Below are 26,846 nucleotides of genomic sequence, written 5' to 3' on the forward strand. Positions count from 1 at the left end.
ACTTTTTTTTAATTCTTTTTTTTTTTAACATATATTTTTTGGAGGATTCGTAAAGTAAACTACAAAGTAGAAATGAGACTTTCTTGGCATAAAAGTCTTGATGCCATCTTTATCAGAATATTTCAAATGCAGCTTCAAAAGCAAAACCCACTGTTTAAATGTTACTCTCCTCCTCTAAGCCATACAAATTAATAAAACCTCTCCTCCTACCAACCCTCTATATCAACTATAAAAGTTAAAAAGGAAGAAAAAAAGAAAAAGAAAAAAGAGGGGGGGCCTATAATCTAAACATCAGAACATAATCTGAGTTAGGAACAAAAGTATAGCCTATATATATATTTTATATATTCCTTAAACCACACGAACACATCTCTGAGTGAGTCTACTCCCAAGCTAACTGGAAAAAGAATATTAGTAAATGGGGCTACGCCGCTTAAGATTTACGTTTGAAAATACACCTATGTTCCCCAGCCAGAACAGAACTAAAATAATTAGGCTTGTCATTCCCACCCACATCCACTGCTGCAACTTTTTCTTGTTTCGATTTCGAAGTGCTGCTGGAGGCACAGATTTTGGCTTGCTCTGCTTCGCAAACAACCATGGTTTTTTAGCCTTTTTAGGCGTCACTGAACATGTATCCTTGACTTCTGTCTCCTTGCTAACCTCCGAAGCGCTTTCGGAACTTGGAGCAGTTTCGCAATTGTTGTTGGTATCGCTGACATCTGAGGCCGCAGCCTTCTTTCTTTCCTTCTTTCTCAATCTCTTCTCTCTCTCCTACATAATTCAAATATATATACACAGCTAGTGAGAAGCATACTTGAGTAAGCCAACAGCATCAATATGCTATAAGAAATTCCCTGCTCTGTCATCATAATAAAATATTCTAGAGGATGGTAACTACAGAAAGGAAATGTACTAGTTTCACCTTTTCTCTCTGTTCTGCTTCCTTCTGTGTTTTCAGTTCTGCTCTCATCTGTAACTTCTCTGCTTGCCGTCTCTTCCTCTCACGTGCTTCGTTAGCCTTCGCTAGTGCCTCCAACCGACGTTGCTCTTTCAACTTGGCCTCAACCTCCTCCCTTTTCAATTCTTCTGCCTTCCTTATAGACTCAATCTCATCCTTTGATTTCTTAGGCTCCTCATACACCTCATCAGCAAGGTGCCCACCAGAAACAGTATCAAAGCCATTCTCTAGTACAGGTATAGCAGGTCCCTTATTCATCGTATTATGATTCTTCTGTTCCGTCACTTTCTTCATTGACTGGTCATCTGAAGTCACTTCTTTTCCAGTTGTTTCTTGCTTTAGCTCCAGAGTAGGACTTTGTGATGCAACATCAACCCTGAGCGCTACTGACACCCGCCTATTAACTCGCTCGTCAACATGACTGGGTAGGTTAGGCGGCTTCTCATCAGGGCCAAGTGAACGACCATCCAAAGTCCCAAATCTCCTGACAGTACTCCTTGCATTAAACCTGACATACTCCCTGCGGAACTCTACATTCCTGTTCCAAAGCTCCATAAAATTTTCCACCTGTGGAAATGAGAAAATATTCATTATAGTTAAGAAACTGAATTTGCACATGAAAGATCAGAAGAGCAATTATAAAACTTACATGATTCATACACAAACGATAAAGTGCCTCTCTATCCCTGCTAAATGCATAATTATTGGCAACAGCTGCATCATCCTTGTACTTGAAAAAGTGCTTGTGCTGCAATTTCAGGTACATAATTAGGATTAGTTCCTCACCACATTTTCAAAAGATATCCTAAAAGAAAATGCAAGACGGATGCCATTTTAAAGTTTTACATCCCTTCCTGGGTGTGCGAGAGAACTGACATGGCAGTGAAAGACAAAGAATTAGCATCTATGTATGGAATATTTATAAAGTAGGAATCTAAGAAAGGAACTTTTACTTATTTCTCCTCTGATTTCTGAAGACAAAAGATCACACCATTAGGAAATAGTTTACTGTACAACTCAAAGTGGATCTAGTAAACATGAAGCTATCATGGACAAGATCAATATTTTGTCAAGTAAAAAATAATTCTTCTCAGACAACTCTAATAACCTATAATATCAAGAATTGATATTGATAGAACAACTATGATACTTCATTAGGACATGATGTGTGGACATTTAATTGCCTAGTTCTAGGTATGGGCTCATAAAATTTTCAAATCTATTTCTTTTATTATAATTTCTCGGAGGAAGCCAAGTGGTTACTGTAGTATTATTGAATCTGCTATATTGGACAGGTATACATTTTAATCTCTACAAGATCTAAATTAGAATTTCTAAAGCTATCAGTTAATTCTTCGTCATTGCATACTTGCATTGCACATGCACCATTATAGTGCTAAAATGAGTAAACATGGTTCCTGAGAGATGCATACCTTCTTTGAAAGTTCTTTTCTCAGACTCTGCAACTGAGCATATGCTGCTTGGCGAACATCATCGGCAGCTCTAAACTGAGCCTGAAGCTCCTTAACCTTTTTATTTTCACCATCATACTTCTTCTCTGCTTCTGCAGCAGCCGCTTCAGCTTTTAAGACTTTATCTTTGAGGATATCAAGTTCCTTCCTTAGAATCTGCACACACGAAGTCCATATTAAAAAACAAAAAGTAGTTATGTTGTCCACTGTGAACAGCCTTTCCAGTCAACAAGTCCGTATTAACCTAAAAAGTTGCACAAATAAGGAGTGGTTACCTTTAGACGGTCTTCAATCTCCTCTCTTTGTTCAAGAGCCTGCTTGATTTCATCTTGAGTACCCATGTTAGAAGACAGTTGTTCGCGTAGTTGCTTCAGTTGCTTGATTTCACGAATGAACTGCTTTTCTTCCTTCAATGGGAGGGTCTCATGTTGTATCATATGTTCCATATTGTATATCTGCGGAGAAGGCACAGTTCAAATCATTAAAGAGAACGAATCTTTTGAAGGGCAAAAGAGTGAACACTACAAGCAAGTGCAAGTGTATATAAAAAAAAACAAGACAGGGGAATGCTTACCTGGCTATCAATGTCCTCAACAGATAGTGCATTCTTTGCTTTGTTAATCACAGACTGAAGTGATTCTATTTCCATGCGTTTTGACCTCACCAACTTTCTTGCACTTCTACCTTCAACCTTGGCATACTCATAATCTATACCATGAATCTGGCTGTTGGCCTGCAAGTGAAGAAACCCAATAATCTTGGTGTTTTATGAAAATCAAATAAAGAAAAACGTTAACCAAGCAATATCTTACTCTTTTCTCTTGGATTTGAACTTGAATAGCATCCCTGAGCTTCGTCTTCTCATCAACATGTAGCTTTGCGAGTCTGATTTGTTCTCTAAGACTGTCATCATCGAACCTTGGAATTCTAATCAAAAAGTTAAATGGCTTGGTTTTAGCATTAACAGTTGCTGCTTCTCTCTCAATCCTATTCCCACTGAAACCCTCTGCTGAAGTTCCAGAGTCCTCATTTTCTAGCAAGGACAAGTTCTCGATACTACTTCCCGCAGCACCAGCCAACTCATCTCCCATGTCTGCAACATCTTCTATTTCCAGCACAGTGTTGGCTGCACCTACATTGTTGACATTAAAGCTATCTAAAACCTCCATCCCACATGCGACAGTCACATCAACTGTCTTTTCTCCACTCCCTGTGGTGGAAAGGTCATCAATGTGAGCTTCAGGTTCCAATTTCACATCAGTAGTTGAAGGTGGATCATTTTCAACTTTGGCTTTCCAGCTTGAATCTTCAGTTTGAACATGGGCTTCATGACCTTCAAGAGTTCCTTCCAAGCTTGAATATGCAGTTTCAGCATGGGATTCACAACCTTCAAGAGTTGATTCCTTTTCCATATGAATTACAGCGTCAAGTTTAGGATTGGATCCTGAGCTCGCCTTGCTGGTCGTACACATTATTTTACCGTCATGATCCAGAAGCCCATTCTCTGTAGTTTCTGATTTTTGAATAGGTGCAGAAGATTCTGCCACACTACCTTCAGCATTAGAAATTTCAAATTCAGTTTGAGGCGCATGAGCATTTGAAGCTGGCAAGCTTTGAGTTGGCACAGCCGCCTCACTCTTGGTTTCAGATTGCATAGTTTCAGAAGATACAATACATTTAGAATTAGAAATTTCAAATTCAGTTTGAGGCGCATGAGCATTTGAAGCAGGCGAGCTTTGAGTTGGCACAGCCGCCTCACTCTTGGTTTCAGAAGATACTCCACTGCCATCAGGGTGTTGAACACGTTCTTCAGGACATTGAGCACCATTGCCAACATATGATGCAAAGGAATCCACCTTCTTTTGTTCTTCAAAAACCAGGTCAAAGACAGTTTCCACATTATCACCAGCACTGCTCACCAGATTTTTTCCTTCATCCATCTGATTCAGCACACCTTGACTTTTGTTGTCAAGTGTCGTATCACAATTTTTATCTTCAAGTACGTCTAAACTCAAAGTTGTCTCAGCCTCCTCCTTAAGTGGCTCTCCCTCTTCTTTAGCTGGATATGACTCCAAATCCAAGGAAGTTGATGGGGGAACTTCATGTCCTGCAGTTTCCCCCACTTCTTTACATAACTTCACCGCAGCATCTTCTTCCACACTCACTTCTTGCAACTTAGAGTCAGTTGCATCCACAACCACATCTTCAGATAGCTGACATGCTTCTGATGTCGCAGTTGTGCTTAAGTTAATTTGACCAGCACATTCATCATTTGCATTACCGGAATTATTGATGTGCAGCAATTTATTATTCAAGTCCCCATTCTCTCCTGATTCTGCAGCCAACCATAAAGCCCCAACTTGAGATTCCTGATTCGCTGTCGGACCAGGAGGGGTCTCTGAGGTAATAAGATGATGAAGTTTCTCTTGTTCACCTTCTGCCACGCCTTCAATTTTTCCATTTTGATCCCCAATCTTCTCTTCCACAGCTTCTGCCCAGCTTTCAATTTTTCCATCTGAATCCTCAACATGTTTAATTTCAGCTTCTGCCGAACTTTCAGTATTCTCCTCCACAGAATCGGCAATCAAGACTTGGAGGCCATCTCCGTCCTCAGGGGAACCCTCATGCTTCCAGGTACTATCACTCAATATGGGAGAATCATCTTTGCTACGCTGGACATTCCCAGTTTCCTCCTCATCCAGGGGCTCGCTAACTTGCGCACTAACTGCGTCCAATTTTTCAATTTGAGAATCCAACTCCGACCCTTGATCCTTAACAGTAGCAGCAGACTTGGATTTAAGCGAAATACTACCCTCAGCAACCACATAATTATTACCGACAGAATCATCGGGGAGACCATCAGTCCCCGTCACAAAAACATAGGAATTATCAAGATCATTGGCTTGATTGTGGTGGTTGGTCCCATTGCAATCAGACGTGGGTAGATCCTGGTAAGAGCCCATGTCCGACCCACATTTTTCCTGATTTCCAACCACCTCAGTCACCTCCTTTGAAACCTCAGTGTCGGCCATTATTTTCAGAATTTCCCAATGGCAGATCAAAATTTATCTGTAACAGCACAATTCATTAGCATACGGATACACAATAATCACATACGGATCTAATAACATGCAGAGTTGTAATTTAGATTCAAACAAGTCGAAATAGATATAAAGAAACTAACCACAAGAGAAAAATAAACTCAGATTTGGCACAGATTTCTTTTTACTGTTTCGTATTTTTTCTTTTTCTCTCTACCCTCCTCTTTCTCTCTCTAAATACTTCTTCGCTTCCGAGTATTTAAACCAAGGAATCCCTCCGCCTACGGGTTCTCACATTTTGATCTTTTTTCTGTTTTTTATTTTGCTCTTTTTTGAATATTTATCTTGTCCATTAGGTGGAGTAATTGGAGCGAGATCTGAGAATCGACAAGATAAGGAAATACAATCCTGAAGGTATTTGAGTTTTAGTAAATTACTAATTCTGTTTTTTTAACAGTAAAGGAAATAGATCTTTTAGAATTGCTAAAGGAAAAGAAAACATTATAGTTGTTGTATTCTGATAGATGTATACTACTATACCTGTTCCAGGACCATCCCATCCAGCAACTCAAACCGAAATTCATCCATCAGAATTTCATATATATTTTGCGGTAATGACAGTTTATTATATTGAAAAGCTAATTATAAAAGTCTGATACTTGAATGTTAAAACATGCGTTTAATAATTACAATCTATTACACAACATATTTTCCCCTTTAGTTATAGATAAATATGGTCCACTCTTAGTAGAGTGACAGTAGATAGTAGATAGTAGATAGATGATAGATGGGTTAACTTGAAACAAACACAAAGTCATGGATTTTAGATAAGCATGAGTAGTAATGGTGACGTTGTCCGTCTATACTCGGGAATTGGATGGAATCTAGTACTAATCTAATGTTCTGTTTCTACTTTTTTTTTCTAGACTTAGATGGTGGCTAATTTTTGTTTCTTCTTCTTCCGCTGCTGTCCCAAGTTGACAAGGAAAACATGAAAAGGACTATGGACGTATCTTTCTCAGTTTCTGCTTTTCTAATACAAGTACCAATATTAGTTTGTTACTTTAGCAACACTTTTGTGTGAAACATACTCATAATAATTCATATGGGAATTCAACATAGTGTTTAGATCTCTTTTTTCTAGTAAAACAACTGGGTCAGACCCACTCAGAACATTATTTTAGAGATATTACATCCCATTCGATAACTACATATTAATGTGCTGCATTCAATGATGTACATTTCATTTCATTTAATACCATTGTAACGGAAAATAAATAAAATTTCCCAAAACCCCTACCCTTCAGAAAATACAATAAAAAAAAAAAAGTAAAACGTGAAAGCCAGGACAGTGTATGGGCCCCGGTAATTTCACGAGGTTTATCCACCTCAATCCGCTCTCTTTTATTCATAATTCATAAAATATTAAAAAGTACTGATGACTCCAGATTTGGTCAAAGAATGGAAAATGTAATAAAAGACCAACCTCTTTTAAATCTATTAATTAATTCAGTAAAAGCAATATACTATACCTTTTTCCTATCTTAAAGTTATTACTTTCTATTTAAAAAGAAAAAAGAAAAAAAGGGTCCTCTAATAACCGACACCACTATCTCAACTAATTGAATTAGAATCATATAATAAAAAAGTTAAATATATTTTGCAGTGATATGATATATTTTAATGTGCAGATATATAATTAAATACCCTTTTTATAAAATTATATGCATTATGTATTTATGATATTTACATGTATTTTTTAACATAAATTATTTACTTATAATATATTTTCATATATTGAGCTTATAAATATTTTTTGTATTACAAAATTTAAATATTATTTTTTAAATAAAACTTGAGTAAAATCTTAAATCAGTAAAAGTAATTTGGGGGAGATTTTCTAATAAAAGATTTTTTAGAAAGTAAAATAAAAAAGTACATGGAGTAAATGAGAAGAACATTTTTTTCCTATCATTGTCAAATGATTTTATTAGGATTATTTTATTACCTTTTATACTTTTAAGGATAAATATTACTACGTGCATAGTTAAAGAGTATAAAATGTGTTTAATCCTATAATAAAATGCGCATAATCTTTTGAGAAAAAGAAATTATCGAAATTTTAATTATACTTACTAGAATGTGATGGATTATTAAAATAAGATATAGTCTTCTCTGAATTTTTTTTTTTTTTTTCTCTCTTAGGCTTCTCTGACTGTTGGGACGCGTTTTGGGTTGAAATGAGAGTGGGTAGTGGGCCCTACCTCACCCTAGGGGGTTTCTCTAGATCAGCCTTTTTAACGGAAAGGTTACGGATCCACCAAATTAATTAATTAATTAAATAAATGGTTTCCCAGTGACAGAGTGTGTGCACGCCTGCCTTAGCCTGATAACAATAGCCATCCATAGACAATGCCAAATTTAGAAGAAGAAGAATTAAGTATACCGACTTACACTATTGTGATCTTTTACTCACAAATGCCTTAAAATTTCCCCATGAAATTTGCTGTACATACCCCCCTTTGTGTATACATTCATGTGAACCTCCATTTCTAAACAACCAAAAAGTGCCACTGATCGTTAATGGAGGCAAGATCATTCACAAACACATAAAAGCAACATTCAACTGGTAATTAACAACCAAATCAGACGAACCAAAAACAAATTAAGAAAAAGAGGTGGAAAATAAATAAAATTGAAGAAGATTGCATGAAGCAGTGGATGGAAAAAAGAGAAAGGGAATGAATGAATGAAGGAACGAACGAATGAATGAAGTGACTCACAGGGAAATGTACGATCCCGGCGCCGATGAATCTAGATCCGAGAGAGAATTTGCATCCGCAGATGAGGAAATGGGAGTGAAGTTGGAATTGGTTGAGTAAAATTTACGTATAATTAAATGTATAAACCCTCTCTCGTCGGCTCTTCCAGAAACACACACACACCAAGGGAAGAGGGAGAGAGAGAGAGAGGAAAGGAGGCGGAGTAGTAGAGAGGGAAGGGAATGGAGGAGAGGGGTAGGGGGTGTGAATTATGTGATTTGATTTGAGGAGGAAGAGGTGTCTGAAACTAGATCTACGACTTGGACGGTTTATAAAGAGAGTTTTGCTTTTGCTTTTTGCCCACAAACAATCACTTCACCGCTGATTTCCTTCTTTTGGGTTAAAAATAGACACAATATGTATTATTAATTTTGCATTTTTAAACAAGAAAAATACATACAGTATATAATAGGTGATGCCGTATACGCTCCTAATCAAAATCATCATAAACCCTTTCCTCCCACATCCTAAAACTACATAAACATATTTATTAATATCTTAGACTGACGTACAAACCACGTGTCTCTCATTTCTTCTATCACAACATTTTCTTCTTCAAACATCTCAACCCATCAATCCAACTCACCAAACAACATATGTAGCCTCATTCATTTATTTTTATTTTATTTTTAGTATATCTTTATTCTACAAATGTTTTTCTTTTTTGCCTTTCTTTCCAATATCATAAATTATTTATTATTAATCTCTTCTATCAATAAAATCACTCGCATATAAGGTAGGAATAGGGACAGTCTGTGGGACAGGTATGAGGTGCGTTAGGGTGAATTTGGGATCTACTCCATCAATTTCCACAAGGTCTTGGGGCCCTCCATACCCCCGCCCCCACTACAAAATTCGTTGGGACATATTTAATCGATTGATCTTTTTATTTTTTTTTCCTTTCAATATTATATGTTGAAATAAGATTTAGAGTGATTTATCAATTACGTTTTTCAAATTTATGGGACTCTAAAATTCTTGATCTCTCAATCTATCTCTTTATTTGTTAAAATATAAGTTCCTCTCAACTTGAATGACAGATTATGTAAGTTGTAACTTATTTGATCTTAATGTATGGTTTTATATTTTATAAGCAAACAATTAAAGAAAAAAAATTCAATAACATATCCATAAAAATATTGGGTAAATTGCACATTTATCTATTTTTGTTATTAAAAATAGACAAACAACCCCCTTATAAAAAATAATATAGCGATTTATCCTCATGTGTTTTTCATAATGCAGCAATTTACTTCCCTGATGGATATGGCCCAGCATATTTCGGCCCAAGAACAAACTAAAAAGCCCAAACACCCACTTATGTATAGCGATAACAAGGAAGAAACCCATAGTGCACCCCCAACGCTCCTAGCCCAAACTCCTGTAGCTGGCCTAACTCTTGTGCACACGTTAGTCCCTAATTAAAGCTTGCGTGGCATACACATGGGCCCTCCATGTAGGCCCTCCTAGCTGACAGGGAGTACACGTGGCAGGAAGGTCTCCTCCAGGAACTCGGACTCTGAACACCCGGCAGACTCCTGTAGGCTAGGAGTCCCCCTTCCATCTCGGACTCTCTCCCTCACTCAAATAACTAACCCGCACAACATGATCCCTAAAAATAGGAATCAATCAAGCTTTATCTCAACCAACTCTATCCATTTCCTTCAGGGATAGGGAGCATTATGCATTCCACGGTAAGGGAGGACACTCTACAATGAATCATGGATTCACCCCCAGGCGAAAGGATACCTTCACGCTGCAGAAACTTGGCTGCCACTTTACTGATCTGCTATTGCATTCATATATTCGATCTATTTTCGTTTCTCCATCATTATATCTTATTCTTTTGATACTTTTCGTTGCCTGAATTATTATTCTTCGAATCCAGTACTAACCTAAGCTTCAGAATGCTAACATTTTGTTTTGCAAGTTCTCTTTCTCAAGAGCTCTCACACCATTAGCCCAAATCCAACACCAGAATCCAAGAATTTCGGACCTATGCTAAAATCGCACGCATCAACCCCCTAGATTTTAAAAAATGAAGGGAGGTAAGTTGCTTTATTTTTTTCAAACAAAGGGGGGTAAATTACTATTTATTTTTCATATGGAGTAATTTGCTCATTTTCAATATCACATGAGGATAAATTGCTATTCACCCTAAAACTATTATTACTTGGGAACGAATTATATTTATCTATAATATTATCAATACAAATATTTGAAAATTCCACTATTAAAAATATCCATAAAAATATATAAATAAAATATTTATGGGGTAAGTTTCGAGACGGGTTGAAATGGACCTGCAACCCACTTAGGCATCAGGTAGTCCTATTTGTTAGGACTCACTATCCATCCAATACCCAATTTTTGAACCCAAAACTCGTCCTTTTTTAAACTCCACCAAACTTGCGCTTAAAGGATTTAAGTGTAGGTACCTTGAGTCGGCTCCTTTCAACTTTATCGTATCATAAATCTTCCACATTGAAACCAACTAAGGATCGATCCATCTCATATTGTTGCGGAGCCTAGCTAGGAATTACTAGCATCTTCTTCAATTTGGAAATTCAAATGATTTCCGTTCATTAATTTGCTTTACCTTTTATGATAAATTGTAAAAGGTATCTTGAAATTTTTCATAATTATAAATATTTCTTATTATTTAAAAATTTATAAAATAATTCTCTAGAATTAACGATCTTCTAACAAATACCCCTTACGATAGATTGTCATGAGGAGTATTTATTAGACAGTCATTAATTTTAAAAAAATATTCATAATTTTTTAAATGACAAAAAGTATTTGTAATTATAATAAATATCATGAAAGCGTAATGTAAGTTAGGCTACCTTTTATTATGGCTAACATAAATTTGAGAAATTCCTATGATTTTTTTTCATTTGTTTACCTTTTATTATGGCTAACATAAAGCGTTGCGAATGATATATTTTTCAAAAAGTCTTACGAATTAATATCCATTTGCTATACCTTTTATTATATCTGATTTAATACTTTATGAATAATAGATTTTTCAAAAGTATTTATTTTAGAAAAAAAAACTCTTTATTATTTACCTTTTTATTATGGCTAAATTAAACATTTATAAATAATAGAATTTTTAGAAATTCCAAAAATTTTTCTTTATTATTGATGCATTTAAAAAATGCACGAGTCCAACTGATATGGACTATGTTCAAAGCTTGGGTCGAAACGTCATGAAGGGGGGACCTATAAAAAAGGCGTTAGTACTCCAACGCCCAAGTTAGTATCAGATTTAGGAGAAAAATAATCATAAGAAATAAAACGTAATGAGGAACCGTGATAGAGTAAGCAATTTTGTGAGAGATTGTACTAAGAGTGCATTCGAATGCTAAAGTAAGAATAAAGAGTGGTTTCCTAAATTTTGGAAAGAGTCCCCATAGAGGGATTGAATGTGTTCCTCTCGTGGGACTTGAAGGTGTCCCTTTTGGTGGGTTGAAGGAGTCCGGGCTGGAGGACTGAATGTGTCCCTATTGTGGGGTGTTGAAATGAGAAATTGAAATAAAAATAAGGATCTCGTGAGTAAAATATGGCAAAAGCACGAGTTGAGAGTTGCAGCGAAATAGCAAGATAGTTTCCACCTTCATGAAGGTTTGTCTGTTGGGGGCCTGTAGGTATCCGTGTTAAGGGATGCTGCTTGTATTCATAGCAAAGGAGTCTCTCTTACAGGAACTTTAGTGTGACCTGCATTTTCGAGACAGAAGGCGAAAATTCGGAGATAAGGCACGATCTTATCTGCTCCTTGACTTGAGCAGCACGTCTTTAGTTGAAGGACTCCCTCTATATGAGTACTCTTGCTCTACAAAGAGTCCTTCTAAATCAAGGAGTCCAGCTTCTTGAGGGCCACTCACTTCTCCCAAGGCTGGGTTTGGGAGGCAGGCCTCCTTCTTAGGCCAATCTTAGTGTACTAGCTTTCCTTTTGGGCTGAGCCTGGTAATTTTTCAACGAACTGTACTTATCATAGATTTGTGGGCCTGACTTGGGCTTTAGATCTCTTCATGGGCCCAATGAAAGGGGGTTACATTCAACCTCATTCCTTTGCCAATCTGTTTTTTGAAGACACCTGCCAAGGCCGTCTGCTTATCTGCTTTTTGGTGGGCACTCTCCAAGGCCGCCCACCTGTCTGTTTTTTTGCGGGACACTCGCTAAGGACACTTGTCAGATCCTCTTAAGCCTCTTAAGATGTTATAGGCCTCTCTTTTCGTTCTTCTTTTTGGATTGTTTGGACCTCTTGAGCCAAATTTATTTTTATGCACATCAATTATTAAACTTTTGTGATTGTAGCTAATTTAAATATTTATTAAATAATTATAACCTTAACCAAATTGATAATAATTACTTACAATACCAAACATTAGACATATGTTTGATCTAAATTTGTCCTAATAAAAGCCCTTGACAATTTAATCATGTGATGGATGGTGTAAGGACCAATTCTCATCATCAAGAAAAATCAATGGTTGATAAGCGGTGGTTCAGATCAGTATTCCTCAATCAAATGAATCAGAGCCAGCTCATGTAATGGAGTACTGCTGCACACGCATGCTGCGGCGTTAAATTACACAGCCACCCCTGTGATATATCATAATTGCAATAAACCCCCTATGTTTGTGGAAATTAGATTTGACATGCACTGTTATGCAATAGCCCTAGCACTAGTACATGTATCCTCAATGACCGACTGTGACTGCGAATAAAAATCTCAGGAATTTACAGAATAAGACCCTTTTACTCCTGCGATAGTATTTGTTATTAGAATGGGCATTCATGTAGATTTCCATTAATTTATATTCAACGTACTTTAAAAAAATAACATAGTTATCGTTAAAATTTATATATTCTAACGATTACAACAGAAATTTTATATCGAGGTATAAAAAAAGCGCATATTGGGACGCTTATAATTCGTGAGACACTTAGTGTAGTGTCGTAAGAAGATTCAGGGCGCTTTATAGTATATTTTATTGGGATACTTATATAAGGCAAACAAGTGGCCCTACATCAAAATAAAAATTATTTCGAGACACTTATTTGTGCCTTAAAACATATAGGAGACAATTATATGTGTTGTTTAATATATTTTAAAATATCTTACAAGAAATTAGTTTAGGGACAAAACAACTCGAAACCTATCGACACATTGCCCAGTGGCAAGGAGCATCCTCGCTCCGCTTCGACATTACGGCACTACGCTTGCGCCCGCAATGCCCATCTCTTGTCCAACACACTCGGTACATCCTAGGCGCTCGCCCTCGTCATGGCCGCCTTCCATGCCTCGCCCGAGGAGGACAGTATCATAAGTCCGAGCCTAATTAATATGCCGACACCTTGTCGTTCTCCCATACGGCGTGCCCGACATGCCTTCTTGCCTTTCGACTTTGGCTTCATAATAAGCCCACAGTGCGGCGTCGTCCTACGACCGCACAAAAACCCAAGATAACTAATATATTATTTTTTAGGACACTTATATGTGTCTTTAAAAAGTAAATTAGAAAAATAAATTACTCCAAAAAAGTCTCCAAAAGTAATAATAAAGTCTCCCAAGCACCTCATATGGTAAGCTAGGATGGGAAAAAGTAGGTATAAACTAAAAAAAAAAAAGTAATATAAACTTAGAAAATTAGAATAACAAAGAGAAAAAACTTACAAACAAAATATAAAAATAAACATAGTGCTAAAGATAGTCAAAGTAAAAAGGTTTTAATACACTTAGGGAAAAGTTATTTAAATGAAAATTTTAAATTTATACATAGGTTTCATAATAAAAATACAAAGGGGATTATATGTTGTCTATGCAAAGCTTTCAACAATCACAATTTTCCAAAGTAGACATTAATATTTCATATAATCGATTCCACAAAGTATAAAGCAATCCAACACCTTTATTAAAAATTTAAGTTATTTGTTTCCAAGATGTTATTATACATATTATATCTTTATTTATTGATAATTCAAAACATGGATATAGAAATTTATATAAAAAATTACCTTCTTTATATTTATAAATATATATATTATAATAAAATGATGAGAAACAGAAAGAGACTTAACCCAAATGAGAAAAATGATGAAAAATTAAAATAAAAGTTGATTTCAAATAATTTCAAAATCTCAATATCCTTCCATCTATTTGGAAAAAAAAAAAGATAATTAAGAAGTAATATGGTGAAGGAGAAAATGATTTAAGTACAAATGAAAATAAAGTGATCAAGTTTTTTCAATTTTGGGTCATTTAAAAATTTCGTAGAGCATATAACTAAATGTGTTTAAAATCATTTTGAAAACTTCATAAATCAAATTATGGAAATAACTTGTAAATAAAACATATCTAATAAAAATATCTCCCACGTTGAAAGAATAAATAAATCTAAAAAGATTTATAATGAAATATGTCTCCTTAAGTTGCAGAAATAGAACTTGGAGGGAAAATTAGAAGGGATGGAATATATATATATATATATATATATATATTCACACACACTTGACACTTGGCACGTGCTCGTGATTGAAAGAAAATAAATAATTTTATTTATTTATTTTCAAAATTAATTTTTATTTATTTTGTAAAAATTGAGTTTCGATGTTCTAGCAGAAAATAGAAGAAATATGATTTTAACTTTTCAAAAGTTATGTACCTTTTTTGCATAATATCAACCATTGCACTAGTTGTGAATCAATCTGCAATTGAAACATTGCAATGATTTGGGAAAAATTTCTAAATGCCTATAAATATTAAGTGTCATATATTATTCTTGAATTTTGTATTCACATATATAAGTTTTTTGTTGGTTCTTCATAGAAGTTTTTCGAAATTGCTATTCGCAGACTTCAGGGGCTTGTAGTATCCTACAAGTAAAATGGCATATCAACCCGGTAGCAACTTATAATGGGGGCAATTATTACTTTAAGAAAAGTGTGTCTTTTCCATACTTCAAGTTTAAATTCACTATGCTTCTTTGTTATCATTATTTTCCTAACAATCTTAAAGTGATAATATGGAGAACGGTTCATGTTCTGGTACGAAGATGATGAATCAAGATTTTGTCAAATTGGTTTACTTTGATAGATCAAACTATACCCGTTGGAAGGACAAATGATGTTCCTGCTAACTTTCTCGATGGTTGCCTATGTTTTGGATCTGAATCAACCAGCACCGACAGCTAAGGAAAATGAATCTAGTGATGCTAAAGTTGCATGGTTGAAAAGGGAAGGATGAATTATTGTGCCATGGGCATATTTTAAATACCTTGTCTGATCGCCTATTTGTTTTTTATGCTTTGATGAAGTCACCGCTGCAGAGATGGCTTGTTCTGGAGAACAAATATAATACTGAGAAACAAGGCACATATAAGTTTTTTTTCTTAAAATATTTTGAGTTTGTCATACATGATAATATGTCAATTATGGATCAAGTACATGAATTACAAATTTATGTATCAAAACTTAAAGATTCACAAGTAGAAATTCCAGAAGCCATGCAAGTAGGGACAATTACACCCAAACTTTATGTGAGTTGGAACAATTACAGAAAAAAGTTGTTGCATTCAACAGAGAATTTTTCTGTTGATCAATTGCTCAAGCACTTACAAATATAAAATGAAACTCGAGTTCATGACAAAGTGCATGGGGTGCAATCTAGTTCTAAAGTGAACCATGTTTCAGAAAACAACAAAAATCAGGAGGAGGAAAGAAAAGGAAGATTTTTGAAACTAGTTCCAATAAATATAAAATGGTCACATGTTATAATTGTGGCAAGAAAGGGCACATCAAGAAAGATTATCGCTTCAAAAAGCAGAAGAAAGAAGCACCAAATGTCTAAGTGGCTGAGGCTAATGTCGATGAGATTGTTGCAATGGTTATAAAATTGGCTGAACTGAATATGGCAACCACAGTCCAGTAAAATGACTGGTGGTATGATTCTAGTGCAACCTTTCATGTATGCAATGACAAAAATCTTTTTAGAGATTATGAGATTGCAGTAGAATAAAAAAATGTGCTTATGGAAAATGTAAACACCACCATAGTTATTAGCAAAGGAAGTGTAGAGGTGAATTTTACATCTGTAAGGAAGTTGTTGTTGACTAATATTCTTCATGTCCCTGAAATTCGCAAGAATTTGGTTTCGACTGATCTTTTGTGCAAGAAAGACTTGAAGGCTATCATTGAGTCCAACAAATTGATCTTCACCAAAAGTGGTGTGTTTGTAGGCAAAGGCTATTAATATGGTGTAATGTTCAGACTTTGTAGTAATTAAACGCTATGAATAAAATAACTATTTCTATTTAATTTGTTGGGTTGTCTTCTTTTTCTTTATGGCATCATAAATTAGGTCATGTGAATTTTCGTTATTTAAATTTTATGTCTAAGAATGATTTTATATCTTATGATTAAAAAAGATAACCAAAGTGTGAAATATATATTCAGAAAAAATGTATAGAAAATTATTTCCTAAAGCAGAAAGAAATATTGAGTTATTAAAATTTATTCATTCTGACATATGTGAAGCAATCTTAACTGCATGCCGTGTACATAACAGAATACCTTCTAAGAAATTAAAGGTATCTCCATATGAATTATGGAAAGGCAGAAAACCAAGTGTAAGTTATCTTAGAGTTTGAGGATGATAACTAAACAAAAAAAAAAAAAAACAAAATTAGGACCTAGAGCTTTAAAATGTATTTTTGTAGGTTTGTAGAAAATTCTAAAGCTTATGGGCTCTTGGACTTAGATTCAAATGTTATAATTGAATCTAGAGATGTTAAATTTTTGGAAAATTCATAGGGGAGAAACCTATAGAATTGGATCCCACTAACGTATGTGATGTTGTTTTAGTGCATAGTAAGTGTTGTTTTTCTACTATAATAGTAGATATTGTTTAGATACAATTAATTCGATATTATTGATTAGGGTATGATCGTTGTAGTTGTTTTTATTTGATATAAATATTCGACATGAATGATTATGATTCAAATAATAATAGTTTATCATTTTCACCTTTAAAAATTAACGAAACAAGAAAATATTATAAATGGATCTAAATGACTTTAATAGTATAATTTGTGGGTAAAAAATCTGTACTTCAAACTTTTGATGATAAAGTGGTGCAATTCGTTTGGCCTTCATTATTCAATTAATATTTATTTCCTTAATCATAAAATGTGATTTAGAATTAATTACCCAAATAACCAAATGGTATTACTTTATCGACAAAACAATATTTAAATTAAGTTAAATACTTCAATGCCATAAAAATGATATTTGATCTATCCATTAATTTAATATTTTTATTTTATAAAAAAATTATAAAATTAATGAAAAAATATATTGCATGTACGTATGATTGAAAACAAATTTTAGATGGCCATAATACCAACCAAGCCCCATGGGCTTCCATATGATGATTCATCGTTAGTCAGTTCATTCGACTTGACAATTCATGCCAACCACCCATTAAGAATGTATAGACATCCCATGTCTGTCATCAGTTAAACGTGACACATATCCAATCGATACATTTCTTAGACAAGTCTTTATGGAACCTCGAGGATCTCGATTTTTCTCAACCCTCAGAAATTAGTTTCATAGCCGTCATCCAATCAGCAACCTAATTTCTTTGGTTGTAAGTTGATCTATGGGCTCTGTTGTAACATATTAAATATATGGTAGTATGCACGACTAAGGTTTGCCAAATGAAAACTTATTGTGTTCATTATACTAACACTATATTGAATAAGATTGTCTTCTACCAATAGATATTAAAGGCCAACCCGTTGGCTTGTCGAACTTCGATTCCAACAATTATACAATTATTTTCTTTAACCTTACAGTAGATACAGTTGTCACCCTCATTAATACTAAAGACAAAAGATAGAATTGTGTTTTCAAACTTTACATGCCATTGCTTGGGTACCTGTTTCAGTCCATAGAGTGAGTTAAGAAGTTCACAAACTTTATGCTCGTTCCCATAAGTTACAAATCCCTCAGACTGATCCATGTATATTTCCTCTTAGAGTTTACCATACATAAATGCAGTTTTAACATCCATTTGGTGAATCGTATGCACCCGCAGTCGCTAATATTTTTCATCATCTGCAACTGTGTCCTATGCAATTATCACCCAATTTTGTCAGCCATATATTCTTTTTGTAATAATCATGAAGGCCCTTCGTTTAGAGCCCAATTTTGACAATTTCTGGTCGCTGTATTCTTTTACCACCTCGAAGAGGTCTGGAGATAGAGGTTTCTTTTATCTGTCTACTAGGAAGGATTATAGGTACCTAGATACTCTTAAATCGAATGTAGGTCCTTGGAGGGAGAAGTTCATTTTTGTGCGACCTCCTCCCCGTCACGTGTGGCCCTTTCACTGTGATTGGTGCAAACACAAACCTTCACCTAAAATAGAGGGAGGGGGGCTGGAAGGCGACCTAATTAACAGCCTTACATCTTATCAGTACAATTCGAAAAGACTTCTCATCGAAGAGGTTCTGTGGCTCGCTCGTCTTACTCCAGCAACCCTCCGAGTTAGGGGTTCTTTAGGTGATGCCTCTTGTTCTCGATATTTTTGTTCGCTTTTCGATCATTTGTTGCTTCTAACTTGTTCTGATTTTTGCAGAGAAAATAATTATGAATTCAAAGATCGCCTTACGTTTTCGTGCTTTACACAACAATGCTAAAGTCACACCGATCGCTTCTACAGCTGCAACTTCAGCAACCCCTTCTCCCCATCGTTCTGCGTAGTGCTATTTTTAAAATTCATTCATATCCAATAATAATTTTATTCACTTATATATTTATCTTTCTTTTTCTTCTCAATTTTTGGCGTTTTCTCAAACTTCAAACTTTGCATATATAATTCATGGCTATTGTAGCAATTACTAAGATAATAAAAGTTATAATAAGAATAAATTTTGTTTTGTTTGTTAATTAGTTTATTATTTATCTTTAAAAAATTATCTAATCCTTTATTTTATTTTTATCGTTAAATAGAGTTGAATACATATAAAAAGTTATATATATTTCTTATGATGTCATAATTGTTTGAAGGTAATCTTCAAATAAATATAGATCTTGATAAATAGAAATATGATGTATATGTAAAAAAATATCAACCGTAAATAATAATTAAAATAGATTAAAAATCCAAAAATACTATTTTCATCTATTATTTTACGTAAAGGATTTTTGTATAGAACGATATATTATTAAAAACTAATTGAAAATAAGAAGAAGAAAAAATCGTATAGCACAAGTTCTATACTAGTATAAAGTTTGGGTAAATTGCAAAAATCCCCCTGTATTTTCGTGAGTTGCAAAAAAATCCTTTATGTTAAAGAATATGCTAAAAACTCCGTCTGATATATATAATCCAACAGAAATCTTAATTTTTAGTGGAGGGTGGGATTCACTGTCCCACCTGTGAGTGTTAGAACTTTTTTTTAATTTTTCACCCACTTTTGACATGTGAAAAATGTCAAAATTAATCTTGTTTCTAATATGAATAACACAAATGACATTTAACTTCAACAATTGCAATTTGACTTTAAATGAATAAAAATAAACTATAATATTTAAACTTTTATTATAATGTCTTAAAGAATAAAAGAAATGTCATTACTCTTTGTTTTTATAGTTTTAATATAATATAATATAATATATATATATAGGATAAGATAGTATCATCATTGCATCTATCTAAATGACAACGACGACAGTCGCCCAGTGTTTTGGGCGATGAAGAGCTATCCACTAGAGAAAGAGAGGGGCCTCTCTTCTCCTGTCAGTTGCCTAGATCTGTGGGCGACAAGGAGTAGGCCTTCTCCTTGGGGAACGTCACATGTCGCCTGAATTAGGGGGCGACAGCTCATTTTCTGGGCGACGAAGAATTGTTGTCCAAAATACACTGGGTGACGGCCGTCACAGCCGTCCAAATGTGACGATGATGATTGACATTGCATATATATATATCATATTTATATTATTTACTACTATTTCTTTTATAAATAATATTTAAATTATTTATTTTTATAATTTTATATAGTATAAAAATATAAATTTAAAATATTGCAATATGGATGTTTAATTTTAAAGAACTTATGATTCAACGGTTCTTATTATTCATCATTTATTTATTTTATATAATTTAAATTTGAAAATCTTACAATTCGAAATGTTGATTCTTAAAATTTAAAGTTTAATGGTTATAAATAATTCAATACATCCCACAATACAAGTTACAAATCGAACAATTATAAAAATTGAGGCTTAAAGGTCCAATCGCTCAAAAGTTAACAGTGTTAGTGTAATCTAATGGACATGGGAGAATGTTTAGCCTATTTTCTTATAAAGAATTTTTGTTTTTTGCTAAAATAAATTGGGTTTTTTACCTTTCACACTTTTGAGATTGAAGCCCTAATTATATTATTATATCAGTATTTTAATAAATTGTACAATGCATCAAATTCAATAAATAAATCAACATAGTTAAAAATAATAAAATAACAAATTACAAATAAATTTATATAAAAATAAGATAGTTATCAATATATGAATCCAAACCATGATCTCGAACTCGGACACCAACCCTCAACCAAGGCATAATAAATTGTATAATCTCTAGCTAAAAAAGAAAAATAAAATTGTAAAGTCTCAATGAAAAGCCCTCTCTCTCTCTCTCTCTCGCATACTGTTGCGCATTTACATACCTACCTGCAGGTCCTGCACCAACATATCTCTAATTTGTAGTGTTTTTATCACTCTGCAGTCTGCACACCACCGCATCAGGATCTGGTAATTATTTTGTTCTCTGTTTAGGAATGCTTGGATTCATATATGGCTATTCATTTTTCTGATTGTTCTTGTGTGGCAAAGTAGGTTTTTCATTGGATTATTGTCTGCTTAACCTAAATATTAATAATTATATGAACGTCTTGAGCGAATGCGATGACTGAGACTCTGATATTAGTAGTAGCTTCTCCATCCCCTTACAAAGGCGGTTTACTTAAATCTTGGCCCCACTCAGAAACCCTTTTCGCTTCTCCTCCCTTTATAAATCTCTAGCCACATTACCTCTCTCCATCACTGTTTTTAACTTTTCTTGCACTGTCTCTGCTCTTTCCAATCGGTTCGCAGTGTATATGACGGCTCGCTTCGGATTTCGTATTTAGGTAAGTCTATTTTGCCTCCTTTTTGTATTTTGGTGTCATCTTGTATTTTAAGTTCAATCCCCTTTACTATTCGTGTTTTTGCTATTTGTTCAGTGCTTTTAGTTGATTCTATAGTAGCCAGGACAAGTCTAGGGCACAATTTGTTTTCACTTTCGACCTTCTTCCTGCCTATATTGCAAACCCAGGAAGAGATGATAAAAGTTGATTTGTCATTAAATTCTCATCCTACTCCAGTGTTTTTGGTTTGAATTGATTGGCTTCAGTCTAGTCACTGAGTAAAGGCTTCTGCATGTTATAAGGTAGGAAATTCTCTTAACGGAACGTACAAGATGGCTCACCCTGGTGGTGGTGCAGAGGCCCATGCTCGGTTCAAGCAGTACGAGTATAGAGCTAACTCGAGCCTTGTCCTCACCACTGACTCTCGCCCTCGCGACACCCATGAGCCTACTGGTGAACCAGAATCCCTTTGGGGGAAGATTGACCCAAAATCCTTTGGGGACCGAGCTTATAGGGATAAACCCCCTGAATTGGAGGAGAAGCTCAAGAAGTCCAAGAAGAAGAAGGACCGGGAGGCTGTTTTTGATGCTGCTCCTCCTAGGAGCAAAAAGAGGCGCCTTCAGGAAGAAAGTGTCCTCACTTCTTCGGATGAAGGTGTTTATCAGCCCAAGACTAAGGAGACAAGGGCTGCTTATGAAGCCATGCTCAGTGTTATTCAGCAACAGTTGGGTGGGCAGCCTCTCAATATTGTAAGCGGTGCTGCTGATGAGATTTTGGCCGTCCTCAAGAATGAAACCATCAAGAATCCTGATAAGAAGAAGGAGATTGAGAAGTTGTTGAATCCCATTCCCAACCATACTTTTGACCAGCTGGTATCAATTGGGAGGCTTATCACTGATTATCATGATGGTGGTGATGCTGGCGATGCTGCTGTTAATGGAGATGATGGCCTTGATGATGATGTTGGTGTTGCTGTTGAGTTTGAGGAAAATGAAGAGGAAGAGGAAGAGAGTGATCTGGATATGGTACCTGAGGACGAAGAGGATGATGATGATGTGGCAGAAGTGGATGGTTCTGGGGCTATGCAGATGGGTGGTGGAATTGATGATGATGAGGAGCAGGAAGCCAACGAGGGAATGACCTTGAATGTTCAGGATATTGATGCGTATTGGCTTCAAAGGAAGATCTCGCAGGCTTATGACCAGAATATTGATCCGCAGCAGAGTCAGAAGCTTGCAGAAGAGGTCCTGAAAATTCTTGCTGAAGGTGATGACCGTGAAGTTGAGACCAAGCTGTTGGTTCATCTGCAGTTTGATAAGTTTAGTCTTATCAAATATTTATTGCGGAACAGGTTGAAAGTAGTATGGTGTACCCGCCTGGCAAGAGCTGAAGACCAGGAGAAGAGAAAAGAGATTGAAGAGGAAATGATGGGGTTAGGACCTGATCATGCTGCAATCCTGGAGCAATTGCATGCCACTCGAGCTACTGCAAAGGAGAGGCAGAAGCACTTGGAGAAAAGCATTAGGGAGGAGGCTCGGCGACTGAAGGATGAAACTGGTGGAGATGGTGATCGCGAGCGTCGCGAGCTAGTTGATAGAGATGCTGATGGTGGTTGGTTGAAGGGTCAGCGACAACTGCTTGACCTTGAGAGCCTTGCCTTTCACCAAGGTGGCTTGTTAATGGCAAACAAAAAATGTGAGCTTCCTGTGGGTTCTTATAGAAATCATAGGAAGGGTTACGAAGAAGTTCATGTGCCAGCTCTGAAGCCAGTGCCATTGGCTTCTGGAGAAAAACTTGTGAAGATCTCTGACATGCCTGACTGGGCACAACCAGCTTTCAAAGGAATGAGCCAGTTGAACAGGGTCCAGAGTAAAGTTTATGAGACCGCACTATTCAGTGCAGAAAATATCTTATTATGTGCTCCTACTGGGGCTGGGAAAACAAATGTTGCGATGCTTACGATACTTCAGCAGATTGCTTTGAATATGAATGAAGATGGGTCAATTAATCACAGCAATTATAAGATTGTATATGTTGCGCCTATGAAGGCTCTGGTTGCTGAGGTGGTGGGCAACCTTTCTAATCGTCTGGAGCAATATGGTGTCAAGGTTAAAGAGCTGAGTGGAGATCAAACGTTGACTCGTCAGCAGATTGAAGAGACTCAAATTATAGTAACAACCCCTGAGAAGTGGGACATCATTACCAGAAAATCAGGTGACCGAACATATACACAGCTTGTAAAACTTCTCATTATTGATGAAATCCATCTTCTGCATGATAATAGAGGTCCTGTACTTGAAAGTATTATTGCAAGAACTGTTAGGCAAATTGAAACCACAAAAGAGCACATTCGGCTGGTTGGCTTGTCTGCTACACTTCCAAACTATGAAGATGTGGCAATATTTTTGCGGGTTAAATTAGACAAGGGGCTCTTCCATTTTGATAATAGCTACAGGCCTGTTCCTCTGGCTCAGCAGTACATTGGGATTACAGTAAAGAAGCCATTACAGAGATTTCAGTTGATGAATGATGTGTGTTACGAGAAGGTTATTGGTGTTGCTGGAAAACATCAAGTGCTGATCTTTGTGCACTCCAGGAAGGAGACGACCAAGACAGCTCGTGCAATTCGTGATACTGCTCTTGCTAATGACACTCTTGGTAAATTCTTGAAGGAGGATAGTGCAAGCCGTGAAATTCTTCAGAGTCACACCGAGCTGGTGAAGAGCAGTGATCTCAAGGACCTACTGCCATATGGTTTTGCAATTCATCATGCTGGGATGGTTAGAGCTGACCGGCAAATTGTTGAGGAGCTTTTTGCAGATGGCCACGTGCAAGTCTTGGTTTCTACTGCAACTCTGGCCTGGGGTGTCAATTTGCCTGCTCATACTGTTATTATTAAAGGTACTCAAATATACAATCCAGAGAAAGGAGCATGGACCGAGTTAAGCCCTCTAGATGTCATGCAGATGCTTGGTCGTGCTGGAAGGCCTCAGTATGACACCTATGGTGAAGGCATAATTATAACAGGACATAGTGAATTGCAATATTATCTATCTTTAATGAATCAGCAGCTTCCGATTGAAAGTCAGTTTATCTCGAAATTGGCTGATCAGCTGAATGCAGAAATCGTCCTAGGAACTGTGCAGAATGCTAAGGAAGCGTGCAAATGGCTCTTATACACTTACCTTTGTGTTCGCATGGTGCGGAATCCTACCCTCTATGGTTTGGCACCTGATGTTCTGAAACGAGATGAAACTTTGGAGGAAAGAAGAGCTGATCTGGTAAGCATTACATATACGTCGTCGTTGATTTCTGAAGATTTTCCCAATCCCTCTTTAGCTCTGTGTTAAGGTTGGTTTTGTCCTATCATGAATGCACTGATTTGGATGACAAAACACACTAACATGAAGAATTTGTGTTTGGATACTTGTAATTCACTTGTAGTAAGAGACTTATTTTTCATGTTGTTGTCTCCTTTTCTTTTCTTTTTCTTTTTCCTTTTCTTGGGGTGGTGGGGGTGGGATTGCACAATTTGGTGATTTTCTTGCACTGCTTTATGCCCACCTCAAACCCAACACAAAAAAAAAGGGAATAATAATAAAAATAAAAAAATAAACCTCAAAATGCAGAAAGTAGAAACAAATTAAGAAGAACAAAGTTCTCTTAATCTCTGAATGCTACATGGTTTGTTAGGAATACTCAATATTTATTTCCCAAGTGGCTTTGTGTCTTTTCAATTTTCCTGTTGAATAACTTCTCTTGTAATGCTATTTCAGATCCATTCAGCTGCTACAATATTGGATAAGAATAACCTGGTGAAGTATGATAGGAAAAGTGGATATTTCCAGGTCACTGACTTGGGCCGCATTGCTAGCTATTACTATATAACTCATGGGACAATATCAACATACAATGAGCATTTAAAGCCAACAATGGGTGATATCGAGCTTTGTCGTCTGTTCTCCCTTAGTGAAGAGTTCAAATACGTAACTGTGAGACAGGATGAGAAGATGGAATTAGCCAAGCTTTTAGACCGCGTTCCAATACCAATCAAGGAGAGTCTGGAGGAACCTAGTGCAAAAATTAACGTTTTACTTCAAGCGTATATTTCACAGTTGAAGCTTGAAGGACTGTCATTAACATCTGACATGGTTTTTATTACTCAGGTTTGTCACACCACATTTCTCTGTTTGATTTTCCATTTATTCAAATTTTGATCCTCTCCTTGTAGATGCTGTCATATTCTTTCTATAATAAATTTTTTGGATCTGTGCAATTCGTTTGCAGAGTGCTGGACGTCTAATGCGTGCTCTATTTGAGATAGTTCTGAAGAGGGGATGGGCCCAATTGGCCGAGAAGGCTTTGAAACTATGCAAAATGATAGGCAAGAGGATGTGGAGCGTGCAGACACCGCTCCGTCAATTTCATGGTATTCCAAATGAAATTTTGATGAAGTTGGAAAAGAAAGATCTGGCCTGGGAAAGGTACTATGATCTCTCTTCGCAGGAGATTGGTGAACTCATTCGTTTTCCTAAGATGGGAAGAACACTCCATAAATTTATTCATCAGTTCCCTAAGCTAAACCTGAGTGCCCACGTTCAACCAATTACTCGCTCTGTTTTGAGGGTTGAACTGACCATTACCCCTGATTTCCAGTGGGATGACAAAGTCCATGGGTACGTTGAGCCGTTTTGGATCATTGTTGAGGATAATGATGGCGAATATATTCTTCATCATGAATATTTCATGCTGAAGAAACAGTATATTGATGAGGACCATACTCTGAATTTCACCATACCCATATATGAACCGCTACCTCCTCAGTACTTCATTAATGTTGTGTCTGATAGATGGCTAGGGGCTCAGACTGTTCTTCCAGTTTCTTTCAGGCACCTCATTTTGCCTGAGAAGTATCCACCTCCAACAGAGTTGCTGGATTTGCAGCCCCTTCCTGTGACAGCACTGCGGAACCCGGCATATGAAGCCCTTTATCAACAATTCAAGCATTTCAATCCTGTCCAGACCCAGGTCTTTACCATCTTGTATAACTCAGATGACAATGTTTTGGTTGCTGCGCCGACTGGTAGTGGGAAGACCATATGTGCTGAGTTTGCCATTCTAAGAAATCATCAAAAAGGACCTGATAGTGTCATGCGGGCTGTGTATATTGCTCCTGTTGAAGCTCTTGCAAAGGAACAGTATCTTGATTGGAAGAAAAAATTTGGAGAGGGTCTTGGAATGAGAGTGGTTGAATTGACAGGGGAGACTGCAACCGACTTGAAGCTTCTTGAGAAAGGTCAAATAATTATCAGCACCCCTGAGAAATGGGATGCTTTATCTCGCAGATGGAA

General features: G+C 36.1%; 2 protein-coding genes across 4 annotated transcripts; one reads left to right on the plus strand and one right to left on the minus strand.

Annotated features, from left to right (window-relative positions):
* Window positions 80-8,574, minus strand: LOC105178175 (CAP-Gly domain-containing linker protein 1). Of its 3 annotated transcripts, XM_020691752.1 has the most exons (9): window positions 8,258-8,574; window positions 7,929-8,026; window positions 3,246-5,502; window positions 3,008-3,166; window positions 2,709-2,888; window positions 2,395-2,589; window positions 1,611-1,709; window positions 926-1,528; window positions 80-774 (listed from the first exon to the last, which is right to left on the minus strand). In XM_020691752.1, exons 3-9 carry the CDS (start codon window positions 5,463-5,465, stop codon window positions 412-414), a joined length of 3,819 nt encoding a protein of 1,272 aa, XP_020547411.1. In that variant the 5' UTR covers window positions 5,466-5,502; window positions 7,929-8,026; window positions 8,258-8,574; the 3' UTR covers window positions 80-411. The 3 variants fall into 3 exon arrangements, with proteins under 3 accessions (XP_020547411.1, XP_011099881.1, XP_011099891.1); XM_011101579.2 differs by lacking the exon at window positions 7,929-8,026; XM_011101589.2 differs by lacking the exons at window positions 7,929-8,026; window positions 8,258-8,574 and adding an exon at window positions 5,618-5,755.
* LOC105178188 (DExH-box ATP-dependent RNA helicase DExH12) lies at window positions 20,960-26,831 on the plus strand (the record flags this gene model as incomplete). The annotated part of the gene is given in 5 exon segments (XM_020699463.1): window positions 20,960-21,121; window positions 21,464-21,498; window positions 21,802-24,776; window positions 25,272-25,661; window positions 25,783-26,831. Coding segments are annotated over 3 exon segments (4,388 nt in total), but the record flags the coding sequence as incomplete, so codon positions are not given.

This window comes from Sesamum indicum, linkage group LG2 (assembly GCF_000512975.1).
Source record: "Sesamum indicum cultivar Zhongzhi No. 13 linkage group LG2, S_indicum_v1.0, whole genome shotgun sequence".
In the NCBI taxonomy this organism is placed as follows: domain Eukaryota; kingdom Viridiplantae; phylum Streptophyta; class Magnoliopsida; order Lamiales; family Pedaliaceae; genus Sesamum; species Sesamum indicum.

Bases quoted from the DNA above. Each gene is read 5' to 3' on its own strand.
- LOC105178175 (XM_011101579.2), bottom strand. From the start codon at position 5,465: ATGGCCGACACTGAGGTTTCAAAGGAGGTGACTGAGGTGGTTGGAAAT. The intron at 1,710-2,394 runs GTATGCATCTCT...CTGAAATTGCAG, and splicing joins GAAAAGAACTTTCAAAGAAG to CACAAGCACTTTTTCAAGTA. The intron at 1,529-1,610 runs GTAAGTTTTATA...TCATTTCCACAG, and splicing joins ATCGTTTGTGTATGAATCAT to GTGGAAAATTTTATGGAGCT.